The sequence below is a fragment of the Humulus lupulus genome, chromosome 7 (assembly GCF_963169125.1).
Source record: "Humulus lupulus chromosome 7, drHumLupu1.1, whole genome shotgun sequence".
In the NCBI taxonomy this organism is placed as follows: Eukaryota; Viridiplantae; Streptophyta; class Magnoliopsida; order Rosales; family Cannabaceae; genus Humulus; species Humulus lupulus.
In genome coordinates, this window is record NC_084799.1 from 189,337,072 (window position 1) to 189,349,533 (window position 12,462).

At 34.2% G+C, this 12,462-nt stretch overlaps 1 protein-coding gene and 2 long non-coding RNA genes across 3 annotated transcripts; all 3 read right to left on the reverse strand.

Annotated features, from left to right (window-relative positions):
* Nucleotides 1–3,273: 3,273 nt before the first annotated feature.
* Nucleotides 3,274–3,976, reverse strand: LOC133790045 (uncharacterized). Its single transcript, XR_009873861.1, has 3 exons — nt 3,914–3,976; nt 3,553–3,710; nt 3,274–3,339 (listed from the first exon to the last, which is right to left on the reverse strand). It is a non-coding gene; the product is annotated as an uncharacterized LOC133790045 (long non-coding RNA).
* A 742-nt stretch (nt 3,977–4,718) lies between these two features.
* On the reverse strand, nt 4,719–5,745 carry LOC133790046 (uncharacterized). Its single transcript, XR_009873862.1, has 3 exons — nt 5,725–5,745; nt 5,243–5,313; nt 4,719–4,779 (listed from the first exon to the last, which is right to left on the reverse strand). It is a non-coding gene; the product is annotated as an uncharacterized LOC133790046 (long non-coding RNA).
* A 611-nt stretch (nt 5,746–6,356) lies between these two features.
* LOC133792466 (E3 SUMO-protein ligase SIZ1-like) lies at nt 6,357–7,304 on the reverse strand. Its single transcript, XM_062230374.1, has 3 exons — nt 7,243–7,304; nt 6,726–6,798; nt 6,357–6,618 (listed from the first exon to the last, which is right to left on the reverse strand). Exons 1-3 carry the CDS (start codon nt 7,289–7,291, stop codon nt 6,357–6,359), a joined length of 384 nt encoding a protein of 127 aa, XP_062086358.1. The 5' UTR covers nt 7,292–7,304.
* Between the last annotated feature and the right edge of the window lie 5,158 nt (nt 7,305–12,462).

A 12,462-nucleotide genomic window follows, 5' to 3' on the forward strand; every position in this document is an offset into this window, starting at 1 on the left:
CCGAGGATCAAGGAATGAGACATTTCAAGAATTTCCACTTGTACCAAGTGGGGTGCAATGGATTATCAATGAAGATTCTTAATTGATTTATGCTTCAACAACATAGGTAAGTTTGACAAACAGAGAGTACATGAATGTTATGAACAAGTCATATCTAGGTTCGTCAAGGATGCGTTGAACTACTCTCTAGTTAGAAGTGGAATGCGAACGACTACTACACTAATGATACCAAGACTGAAGAAGCAGGGTCACAGGTAAGGCTCCAGAAGGTGTTAGTTTTGATATCGGCCAAGAGTACTCAAGGTCACACTATAGGAAGACAAGGGATCAGGCATGAAAAGATTCAATCAAAAGCCACAAAGAAATTATTGAAGAACATTTGAGGGATAAGAGGCACAATGAGACTGGTGAACATGTCATTTACTACCTGAAGCATCTTCGAAGACAGCTACACCAGAGATTGGGCTCGTAGAAGAATCTAAAGTTATACTGAATGGATAATCTTGTACCAGCTTTTTAGAAGACAAAATAAGGATTGGTTAACACCCTGTGGTATAGGAATCCGTGTGTAATGGATGGATGCGGAAGGGTAATGTGTAGAATCCTGTCTTTGTTGAAAATATGAAACTATAAGCGGTGCATCAAAGGCTGGGATGCGCCCATATATAGACTGAAGGGATGATGGTTAGAGCCTCGTGGTAGGTGAGAGAATGGGAATATGGTCGGTATACAGGGAATATTAAGTTGATAGTGAATGCATAAGCGTAAGGGATTTGAGCGGTTGGTCATTCGTAGAGGTATAACCCTGAGATCAGGATCAAGTGAGACTTATTGGGTAATTCATGTTAGAAATCCTTGACTATACAAGAGGAAAATTAATTTGGAAACTGACCTCCTAATTGGGAAGATGTGTGTCAGTTGGACAGAATGCCACAGATTATAGTAAGGTCGGACAGGGTAATGATTAAGATTAGTATAGTACCTGTAATTGGTTATGGACAGGTATATATCTTTCTGGACGATGGAATCCAGAGTAAGGATCTTGTGGAAATGGGGAAGAACCCTATCAATGTAAGATGAGTTAAGGTACAAAGATCGGATGAGTGGTCCGATGGAATTTAGTGTGAAGATGAAAGTTCTAAATGAAGATGGTACTACCTTCTTAACTATATGATGGTTAGGAAGTTTAAATGGATGATAAAGTTTAAAATTTGTGTATTGGAAGGTAAAATGGTATAGGAGTGGATCACTGGAGTGGACCATGTTATACTACAAGTAAGATAATTGGACATGGAAGGTTGTAACTCAGTAGATTGAATTAACACAGTTTGCACTACAAGAAAAAACAGTATTCATAACACTTAAAAACTGCTAACCGGGACTATTGATAGCACTTCTGAAAATGCTAACATAGCCCCTGTTATTAAAAGTCCAATCTTTTCTATAACAGTTTTTGAATGTTATGTTCGGTGTTATCTTAAACTATTCAATAACACATTTTTAGGTGCTATAATATTCAAATAATAACATTTAGATAGAGTTTTTGGTTATAAATTTGAAGTTTAATCTTGTAATTTTTTCATAACACTTTTCAACTATTACATTTGATTATTTTTATAACATTTTTAGTCTGTTATATTATATAAACCATAACGATTTTTTACGCTTATAATATGTTTTTAAATCATAACATATAGTAATAAAATTTTAAATTTTATTTTGATAAGTATGCTTATATGGTTTTTTTTTAATTAAAAGATTTTCATTATTGTATTTTGATAAAAAAAATTCAAAATTAATCATAAAATGTAATTCTCAATAGATTGATAAACCATAAGTATTACATTAAACAATAACTAATTCAAACCATGAATGTGTCTACTTCATGATATCTTAGTTCTAACTTAAGTTTGAAAGCATAACATAATAAAGTTTTATAATCTTGAACAATTTTTACTTCAAAAATGAAAAATTGAAACATTACAAGATACACAAAAGTAAACCATGTGTGAAACTTGCTCCATCCTTCAATTCATCATCCTTTGTGCACTTGTCTTTGTTGTGAGTCCATTTGTTTAGCTACAACAAAATTTAAATAAGTAATGCTTCAACTTAAAGTTATAGTAAACTACAAAAGTACATAAAAAAAAGTTAATTACCTAATTATAACTTTATTAGCTGGCCATGCAATTATACTACAAGCAAAATCTGCTCTATAAAAAGATAATATTAGGGCCTTCTCACCTTAAAGAATGCAACCGTCCAACAACAACAGACTTCTCATGCCAAAAAAATGGTGTGGGTTTAACATGCTTCTTGAGGATAGACTGCATAAACATAATACCAAAAATCAGCTTGACCCAAATTATATATTTGTGTTTGTGTGTGTGTGTGTATTATATACATGCGTTTATAATCAAAGCAAGAGAAACTGGGAGCATCAAATAAAGTAAGTTTTCTCATTGAAAAGTTTCCACCAGCACTTTGTCTCAAATTAAAAGGTAGGTGTAAAAATCGAGTCATTTAAAAGTTAAAAGGTGCCATTGGTGCTCAAAACCAAATGTTTGTTTTCCAATCCAATCACACAATTTAATTGGAAAAGCTGAGATGCCAAGCATCATTAATGCCACACAAAAAATTACTCTAGAGTCCAGACTAAAACTAACAAACAAGGTTAATAAACTGATTCATAAACACAAAAATAAATCATTGGTAATGAAAGTTACTACCACCAATTTTTTTTTTTAACTAGGCTCTCCACCTAAAAAATTTGAACAAGAAACCATAGCAATTGCTATGTAGGTGCCCAGGAAAAATTTGAACAACAGATCTTGTTGGAGTAAATTACATGCCTCACCATTTGAGCTACCCCTCTTGAGTTACTACCACCAAATTAACTAGTTCAGATTAAAATATTTTCAAAGATTTCCTTACCAAAATTTATTTTCATTAGTTCCAATGAGAATTGTTTGGAAGCACATGCTATAGAAGAAAGTTGTATATCCTTATCTAGTAAAATTTCAGAACTCTTTTCAAGTCCCGCATAGAATTATGTTGCATTAAACTTCCAAGATTTAGAATATTAACTGCTATAAAAAATACAAACCATTGTACCATATTTGGATAATGAACTCCACTTGGTGGTCTAGGAATGTGTACATGGAAGGAAATATGATAGCAAAGATTCTCATTTGTATACGTCCAGACGTGATGAGGAAGTAACATGCAACTTACAAGACTTTATTATCAGCAATCATATCCATGCCACTAATTTGTGAATCCATTTGCGCAGGCTGCACTGGTCTATTAGAAACAAAAATGTAACCATTCATCCCACCACTGCAAGATTACGGATATACAGCAAAGTTAGCACTAAAATTGTGAAAAGCTCGCACGAAAGAACTAATTCAAAATTTCTTGTCATCTTGTAAAAATGACTTCTGATTTAGAGAAAAGATTTTTCATGTTCACAGAATATACTGGATGTCTATGTGGAAACCTCTACATTTTCACCAAATCTTGAAAATAAAAAAGAAACAACAGACAAAATACCTGGATTTTGGATCAATGTCTTGTTTGACTTGAGTACTGATCAAGTTCGGATGATCAATATTACTTCTATAGAAAGAAACTATCTTTTTTGCTAAAGGATAAGTCACATGAACAAATAGCACATCCATACCCAATTTGTTCCTCTGACTCTCCTCATCCTACATACAGAGATACCCAATAAGAAACCTCAGAAGACAAAACCCATCACATACTTATATAGGAAAATAAAATGAGAAAGTGGTGAAATAGTTAACTTTATACGGTTATAATCCTAACAGGTAAGCACCTTTCTTTTTATATGGCACTTGATGACCTAGATTAGTTCGTAAAGAAACAATAGTGTTGCAATTTAAAAGAATACCGTCAATGTGTTTTCTACTCTGGCAACTTCTGAGAGAAGGATGGTTTCTTCGATAAATGGAAGTTTACAGATAGCCTGAGTTCCAAGCAATACAAAGTCATCGAATTGTTAGCACAAGCTCAACCTATAGAATTGCCATTTATGAAACTAAAATATATTTCAAAAACAGGTAAAAAGAAAAAATTGTTTCTTATACCTTTAGCCTTTTACAGGTAAAAAAAGGTCAAAGGCAAAAGGTATAGAAAACAGTTTAAAAAATGGGCAAAAGAACTGTTTTCTATAAACATCTTAAAAAGGAATAAACAAACAAGAACAGATTAACAGAGGCATCTTATCAAAGAAGTTCCCTATCAGTGATGTAATCAACCACCACTTCACCATATATACATGAATTGAACATCAACTACCCAAAAATATAATCAATATCTGCAAGTTACATAAAAAAAATTATGATAAAACTTCGTTTATTATTTGATCATGACAAGATACAAAATTTATCTTATACTCGGATATAAAGAATTCAGAATTGAACGTACTTGCCAAGAAAGATAAAGCTTACTTAAATTTTTAATTACCTGTGGGATAGAAAGCCAACAAAGGTGATAATGCATCAGTCATAAGCTTCCTATAAGACTGGAAGAGCGTGTGCACTGTACATGCACAAGAGGGTAAATATCATATGACTAATATATGAAAGCCAAAATGCATAAATACAAACACAGTTTAATAATTAAAACCTTGCAGCGGGGAGTATAGCCATCAACTGATCAAATGGTTTAAAGGGTTGCCCAAGCGTGAATTGAACCTTTAACTCTTCAATACCAACAAAATCTGAAGCAAATGGAGCATAGTGATAAGGATAATACCTGCAGTTGGACAATGGATTTATTAAGTAATATGATTTCAATGAAAAACATGAATGTTGTGTTACTTAAAAAATTGTGAAATTTTGGAGTTTCAAAGACATATGCTTCAAGGACACAAAACCTCAAAGCAGACTTTATTTCCAAAAGTCACTCAAGATCTGATTACATGCACTTGGGAAGAAACACAGGACTTGAAAATGGGGAATGTGTAGAAACATCCATTTATGCACACATTCTTATGCCAAAGCCTAAATGCACTTTATTTCTTGCAAGCCAGTCATAGCATTCTGTCAGAGACAATGAAAACTGCGACTATTTTGCTTACTTACAAGTTAATCAATTCAACCATCCAATGCAGTGTTCAATATAAAAGCAATTAAACTACCTGTAAATTTACAAATATAAAATTACATGAAGAAGAAAAAAAGTGAAACCCTAAGGTGAGGAAGAGAGGCTCGCATACCATTGCCAGGAGCAGACTCCTTCATAATAATAATGCATGACCCAGCAAATCCCTTCTGTATATTTCAACACCTACATAAGATACCAAAATTAAGAACTAGAGTTGCTCCAAACAAATAATAACACAAAACTAAAGAATGTGTTCACACTATAAGGGCTAATAGATATAACCTAAATGGGGAATTATAATATCAAGATTTTTTAGCAGAAAATCATTATAATACAAACTAGAGTGAAAAAAATAAACATACTACACCTGATATGTTCACATTACAAAAAGGGAATTTATAGCCAAACAAAAAAAGTCAGTCTCAGGTCCACAATGATGTGGTAGGTGAACCCCAAAAACAAAGAGTAATGTGTTCTACTTTTGTAGTATAGCCAACCATTAAACCAAAACAAAAACAATGTAGAAAATAGAACCATAAGCTACCTATATAGTTGGCAATTATTAATAAATAGAGCATAACCAACTTCTCTTACCACATCTCTCCGAACCTTCTCTATGAATTCATTTCTCTATGAATTCTACCATACCTTGTTATGTTATAAACACATAAAGAAAACTAATGTGTTACAACTTCTTGACCCAATCTATCTTTTCATCATACTCCATTTTTTACATTATTTTTTATTTTTATTTCCAACCCAATACTCTAAATATCACTTAACTTAAAAAAGTACTTTTTTATTGTGCAGATACTCTAACTAGCTAGCTCTCATGTATTTTCTTTCATTCCTACTAGACATAGGAAGATATAATACTATTTGACTTAATTGAATTACAATTTGATTAAGAAAAACTAGCCAGAAAAAAAACCTAAAATTCTCACAAATTTGAAAGAGGCCATACATAATCATATATTCTAAAACTACAAATTCACCTAAATCATCTATCATAACATTTTACACTAAATACAAAAATGTACAAAGTAATAAATACCAAAATCAAATGCATATTGATTTCCTTTTTCACAAAATAAAAAATAAACCCAAAATCAAATTATATATTTAAGATTAAAAGTAAACTTAAAACGTGGATGGTTAAGATAAATTCAATCAGAATATAGGCATTGAAATACAACTAGAATATACTTAAATACTTATACTTATACTTAAATATACTTAAATACACAATAGAAAACATAAGCAACATTAAGAGGAACATAAGCAACATTAAGAGGAACGAAAACAAAGTGTGTGGCAAATACATTGATCATTGACTCCTTTTCTGATGAAATCCCACAGAAGCACCGAACCTTTGTTTCTGACTGAAAAGAGTGATCATCAATTTCCCCTTTGACTTTCACATTACTGCTATCTGAGACACCCTGTCCCTTTGACGCTAAATCAGGGGCTGCAGACACTTGCATTTTTCTGAGAAACAGGAAAATGTATTTTCTAAGGGAAAAAAAATAGACAGTAGCAAAAAGAGTAGAACCCAGTGACTTTATGAATCAGATAGTGCAAGATATAAGACAAACCTATATATGTCATCTACAAGCTGTGCCACCTGTTCCTTCCCCACAGCATTCTTCTTTGCCCACAATTTAGAAACTGTAAAAGAGAACATAAATTCAGCTAGAATTAATTTCACACAAAATAAGAGAATTTAGACCACAACCAGGACATGGTAAAAGCAAGAAACCTCAAAGCAGAATGCTCAATTACAGTACTAATAAGCACAAGTTTGAGCAACCCAACCAAATTCTATACCAGGCTACAATGCCAGAAAACTAAATTTGAAATGGAAACTAACCTATAGAAAACATAATAATAACTTTTTTAGAAAAACAAAGATGTGTGATGTAGATAGTCGCTGTTTTAGTGTTTAAGACTGACTATTTAATAGATATCTACCTAGACAAACATCTACATAGCCAAGGTCCAAATATATAAATTTCACTAGAAAGAAAAGTAAATAACACAAGACTGACAAATGCAAATGAAAGGAATTTAGCTATTTTCAGGTAGGAAAGCAAAAAAACATACCATCTATACCTTGATCATCAGATAAAACAACCAATATCCGGTCAACAAGGTCCTGCATTAATAACAACAAATGTAAAGTCATAAAACACCAATCCAAAAACATTAACAAGATGCTCAAAATGAATCATTAAAACAAACACCCTTCTGTCATCGCAGAAAATTATTCTCAGATGGGCAACTGTTACAAGAACTTGATGTTATTGTATCTTTATTACAGATAATCATCAAGTTAAGTGATCAAATCCCTGCCCCTACTGTCAATCTGTTTGCCTTTCTCCCATAATTGCGGGAGAGGTAGATAAATAAGAAAAAAATTAAGATTTATTGAGAAGAATACACACCAATACAAAAATAAATTGTGTATGAATTCTGTATTAACTGAATAACAAAAAAAAAATACTAGTGCAACCTTTTCTCTTACTAGTGGGTTACACAACAGGAGGTAACCCTCTCCCTTGCCCATAATCCCTTCCCATAAGAAAGGCAAAATTTGACCTGATGTTCTGCGACATGACACCAAATGACTAACAACTACCAATTAAACTAGCTAGCACCTTCTCAGTAAAACCTTTAAAAGCCAACATCACAAAGAAGTTATTGGATTATGCATACCAAAAAACAAAAAAGTGCTACTCCTAATCAACAAAAAAAGGAGCAACATGTAATTTTTAAACGTTGAAGCCAAAGTGTGATAAATTGCCAAATCCACATGCAGGCAACACCCAGCACAAACAATTTCTTTAGCATCTCGCCTACTTCTTCACCTGCTTTGAAAGACCTAAGTGAGTGAGAACATCCTTAAGCTCTTTTATTCTTAAATATGCCAACTTTTCCTGCAACAAAAACAAACACATCAATAAACCTTGAATGCAACATCAACAATTCAACGTACAAACACTTTCAAATAATTTCATCACAAAATAATTTCAACACCCAAATGATTGAAATAGAGAAGTACCTGAGAGCCAGCAAGCTCCTCAAACTGCTTGACCCAATCATCCATCATAGCATTATTACCCAAGTCCGGAACAGGTGGCCTGGCAAATAATATTGAGCATAACATTTTCTTACTCAATATACAATACTCAGATTCTAGAAATTCACAGATAATAACAAGATTAAAAAAGAAGATATACCTAGATTCAAGAACAAACATTTGATGTGGTAAACAACATATGAAAATTAAACACTGTAAAAAAATTAATACCCTCATATGAAGACTGCGTCCACCACGAATGGCAAGGTCAGCCACCAAAAGAGCACATATATATTACTCGGAGATCGTGAGCTCAAGCACCGCCGTAGACCCGCCGCCGCAAGCACCGTCGCACCCACGAGCGAGCCACGCCGTAGACCCACGAGTCAAGCCTCCCTGTCACATGACCCAAGCCGCGGACCCCATCACCTTGTTGCACACCTGCAACAAACAGAGAGAAAGAAAGAAAGATTGAACGAGAGAGTTGCTGAGAGAGAAAGATAGAGCATGAGAGAGAAACAGAGGAGGCGTAGGGTTATTAGGGATTTTTTGCTTTTGTCTTTCATTTGGCGCCTAAGTGTATAATTTATCGCCTAAAATTTTTAGTTGGGTCAAACAATAGCTTTTTTTAAAATATGCTATATTTTAATGTAATATATGGGCATAATTGTTGTAGTGTTGGTTCGTGTGAGCGGGCGACGTGGCATGGTAATTGATAGTGTCGGGTTGAGACCATTTAGTTTTCCAAGTCTTATAAAGAAATTAGAGTATGAAGGGAATAAGTTTGGAGCCTGGAATTATTGATTGATTATAGATAGTATGGTAATCTGAAGACTTAATGATTATTCTAAAGGATTATGCATTGAATGTGCTAATGCTTAAGATATTAAGGAAAGTATAATCCCTTGATGAATTAGTCACAATGATGAGTGATGGATTACAGCTAGGGTGACACGACATAAGATATGGCAAGATGGAAAACAAGAACATTGATTCTAAGTAAAGAAATGAAAGGCAGTAGGTATTATGATTCAGTATTGATTTGGGGGGGGGGGGGGGGGAACCAATGAAGTTGTGGGAATTCTTAAGGCAGAAGCATTTGCCTATTTGGAAGAACACAAGAATTCACAAGTTGTACACTCTGGAATACGAAGTTCCAGGATAAGAGATTGTATTTCTCCAAGTAGTGCAGACAGGAAAGAGTATGATATTCTGGGAAAGAAAAGGGAGTTCTGACTCCCGATTCGATAAGAACTTTGAGATTGTACCAAGGTTTAGGTCGGGGGCCTACAAGCTAATCTTACCTTGGTATGGGTAATGACTTATGAGTATTACTAGTGTCAATGACATGACTGGAACGACTGTTGATGAGATAAACAGAAATTGGGGTTTCAACAGAATTATTAGGCAAGAAAAGATTAATGAGATTACAGTTATAAGATAAGATCTTATGGAGCAAGATTGTTACTCAAGTAAGAGTGTAATTAAAGGACAAAAGGTAAAGAGCTGGGCTTTGGAGTTATGGTCAGAGGTATGAGATTTATTACTTGATGTGCTCGAATAAATTTCGAGGACAAAATTGTTATAAGGAGGGGATAGTTGTAATGACCCAAAAATTGCTAATGAGGCTTAAGGGCCTTGATTAGTGCGTCGGGAGGGCATAATTGGTATTTATGTGAATACATGATTTAATGCATGAATATGTCGCATGCATGATTATATGATTGTATGGATATGATGGAATGCGTGTTTATGAGTATTAAATATGCATGTGGGCCCTGTTCTACTTAGAAGGGCATATTTGTAATTTTGGCTCGTTGAGGGCATAAATGTAATTATTTGCGATAAATTATTAAGACCACATTATTATGTAGATATATTTGCAGCTTGAGGCTTGAGGCGATCCTAGTGAACGGTTTAGCGAAATAGTCACGATGGGGATTTATACCCGGCTTGGGGGAGCCTGAGGGTATTTCTGGAATTTGGGAAATACATTGGAGACTATTTGACATTGGGGAAAATAAGTGGTGATTAATTAGATGACGTGATTTAAGTGGTAAAAGTTAAGGACACTCGAGGAATTAGCGAGAATTGGGAGCAAATGACCAAAATGCCCTTAGTTAAAGACTTGGTTATAGTTGGGAGGGCAAAAGGGTCTTTTGGTGTTTTAAAGGGGATAAGTGACATTCTACTCATTTAGACTCTAGTGGAAAATTGTATAAGGGTTAGAAACTGAAGGAAGAAAAATAGAGCATGCAACTCACCATTACTCTCCTACACAATTTCTTCTTCCCCTTTCTCTTTCTTGTGGATTTTGGAGCTGTGAAATCAGGGAGGTCTAGGCTAGGTCTTGGGACTTTGATCCTTGGAGTGCCTAAGGAGCTTAACTGGAATGAGTTATCAATTAAGGTAAGGGTTAAAGGTTTTGTTTGAGTTTTCAAGGTTTGTTATGGTAAATCTCTGAATTTGGATTTTTGATGGGAATTTAAGGACTTGAGCTTGAGGATCTGAGGAACTAAAGTCTAGAAAGGAATTTAAAGCAACCTAGAGTTGAATTCCTTCTACTAAGGTAACAAATTCTAACCTCGAAGTTCTGGGTTTCCGGCTTTCTGATGATGTTCTTGAGCTTTTGTGCTCAAGTTTAGTTTTTGTGATTGGTGATGTTTTTAGCTAGGTTTTGATGTTGATGGGTTGATTTGGTTGAGTTATAGTGAAGTGTAGGTTTTATTTTGATGTTGGATAAGGTTTGGAGTGGTTTGGTTGAGCTTTGGCTCGGGAAAGTTTGAAGGAAAAACCCAGAAAGTGGGCTTGTGCTGGTTGTAGCGCTGTAGTGCTAGAATTGGAGCACTACAACGCTATACTTCGTGTTCTGGGGGATTTTGTCTCTATCTATAGCGTTGTAGTGCTCTTCTTGTGGTGCTGTAGTGCTACCCTACCTCCAGAAGTGTCTTTTGGGTATTTTTCTGTAATGACCCACTACTCTAGACTTTTGGACCATTAACGAAACTATACATACAAAACCTTAATAGAACTTACATTTACGAAAATACCATAATTTTATTAAGTAACTTGTAAAAATAAGAGTTACTTACAAAATATCAAGAAGGATATGGGATCCCATTGTTTGAAAAACAAAAACATAACATGATTTAAAAATAAAGGGGTTACATAGTAAGTGCGGAAAATACATATAAAGACCATAAGTAAACGACTACATCCTCGAAATCGAACTCTCGACTCCTTGAATCCGTTCATCACCGATACACATTCTCTAAGCGTCCACAAATCTTACTGCCTCTAAAGCTATTTTCCTGCACATAAAACAAAAAGGAATGAGCCTAATGCCCAGCAAGGAAAATCTAACACATAGTCATAAACATAAATTTCATAAGAAATATAAAGACATAACATAACACTTATTACATACACATACTATAATGGCCATTATTACTTGGGGTCCCATAGACTAAACAAGTCATATGCCCATGAGATTAGTGGGGTCCTACTAGCTAAGTAGGTCATATGCCCATAATCTATTTGGGGTCTTGTTAGTCATATGGGTCATATGCCCAAGCCTACAACATACATATCATAACACTTATCATAACATAAGAAACATAAGATAACACATAAAACATATAACATATGCATTTCTATCCTATTTTCCTTACCAAAGTTACCGGAATATATGGATAGCGTTGGAACTTTGGAACACTCCTAATAACCATTATGAAAAAGAGTGAGTCTAATGAAGAAAAAGAGATGAAAAGGAATGGGAAGACTAAACCCTTGAGACACATACTTACCAAAACTTATGTGCTTAAAAACTTAGATTTCCTAACCAAAATAAAGATTAAGGTTAGAGGCTGAGTAGAAGATTATGAGAACTTAAAAGAACAAATACAGAATTGAACTAGAGTTTTGGGTTACCTTGAAGACTTGTAAGACCAATCTACACCTCAAACCGAAATACTCTAAAACCTTAGTTCCCAAAGTGTTTGATAAGCTTATGATGATCAAGCTTATGATTCCCAAACCCAGGTGTTTATACTCTCACACTCACTTAGCACTTGCAGCCTCTGAACTTAGAGCAAAAGATGAATAATGGATGGGTACTAGGTCCTATTTATAGAGTTTAGGAATGAAAGGATCTTGATTTTACTTGAATAAAAATAATAGCTTTTTAGGTGAATATTATTTAAATAATCGTTCAGCAGAGGCTGAAGACTCGTTCAAAAAGATGCTGGACTTAT

Coding starts and splice junctions, on each gene's coding strand:
- LOC133792466 (XM_062230374.1), bottom strand. CDS start 7,291: ATGCAGGACCTTGTTGACCGGATATTGGTTGTTTTATCTGATGATCAA. Junction 6,799..7,242: donor TGTTTTATCTGATGATCAAG/GTATAGATGGTA, acceptor TCTCTTTTACAG/TTTCTAAATTGTGGGCAAAG. Junction 6,619..6,725: donor CTTGTAGATGACATATATAG/GTTTGTCTTATA, acceptor CCTGTTTCTCAG/AAAAATGCAAGTGTCTGCAG.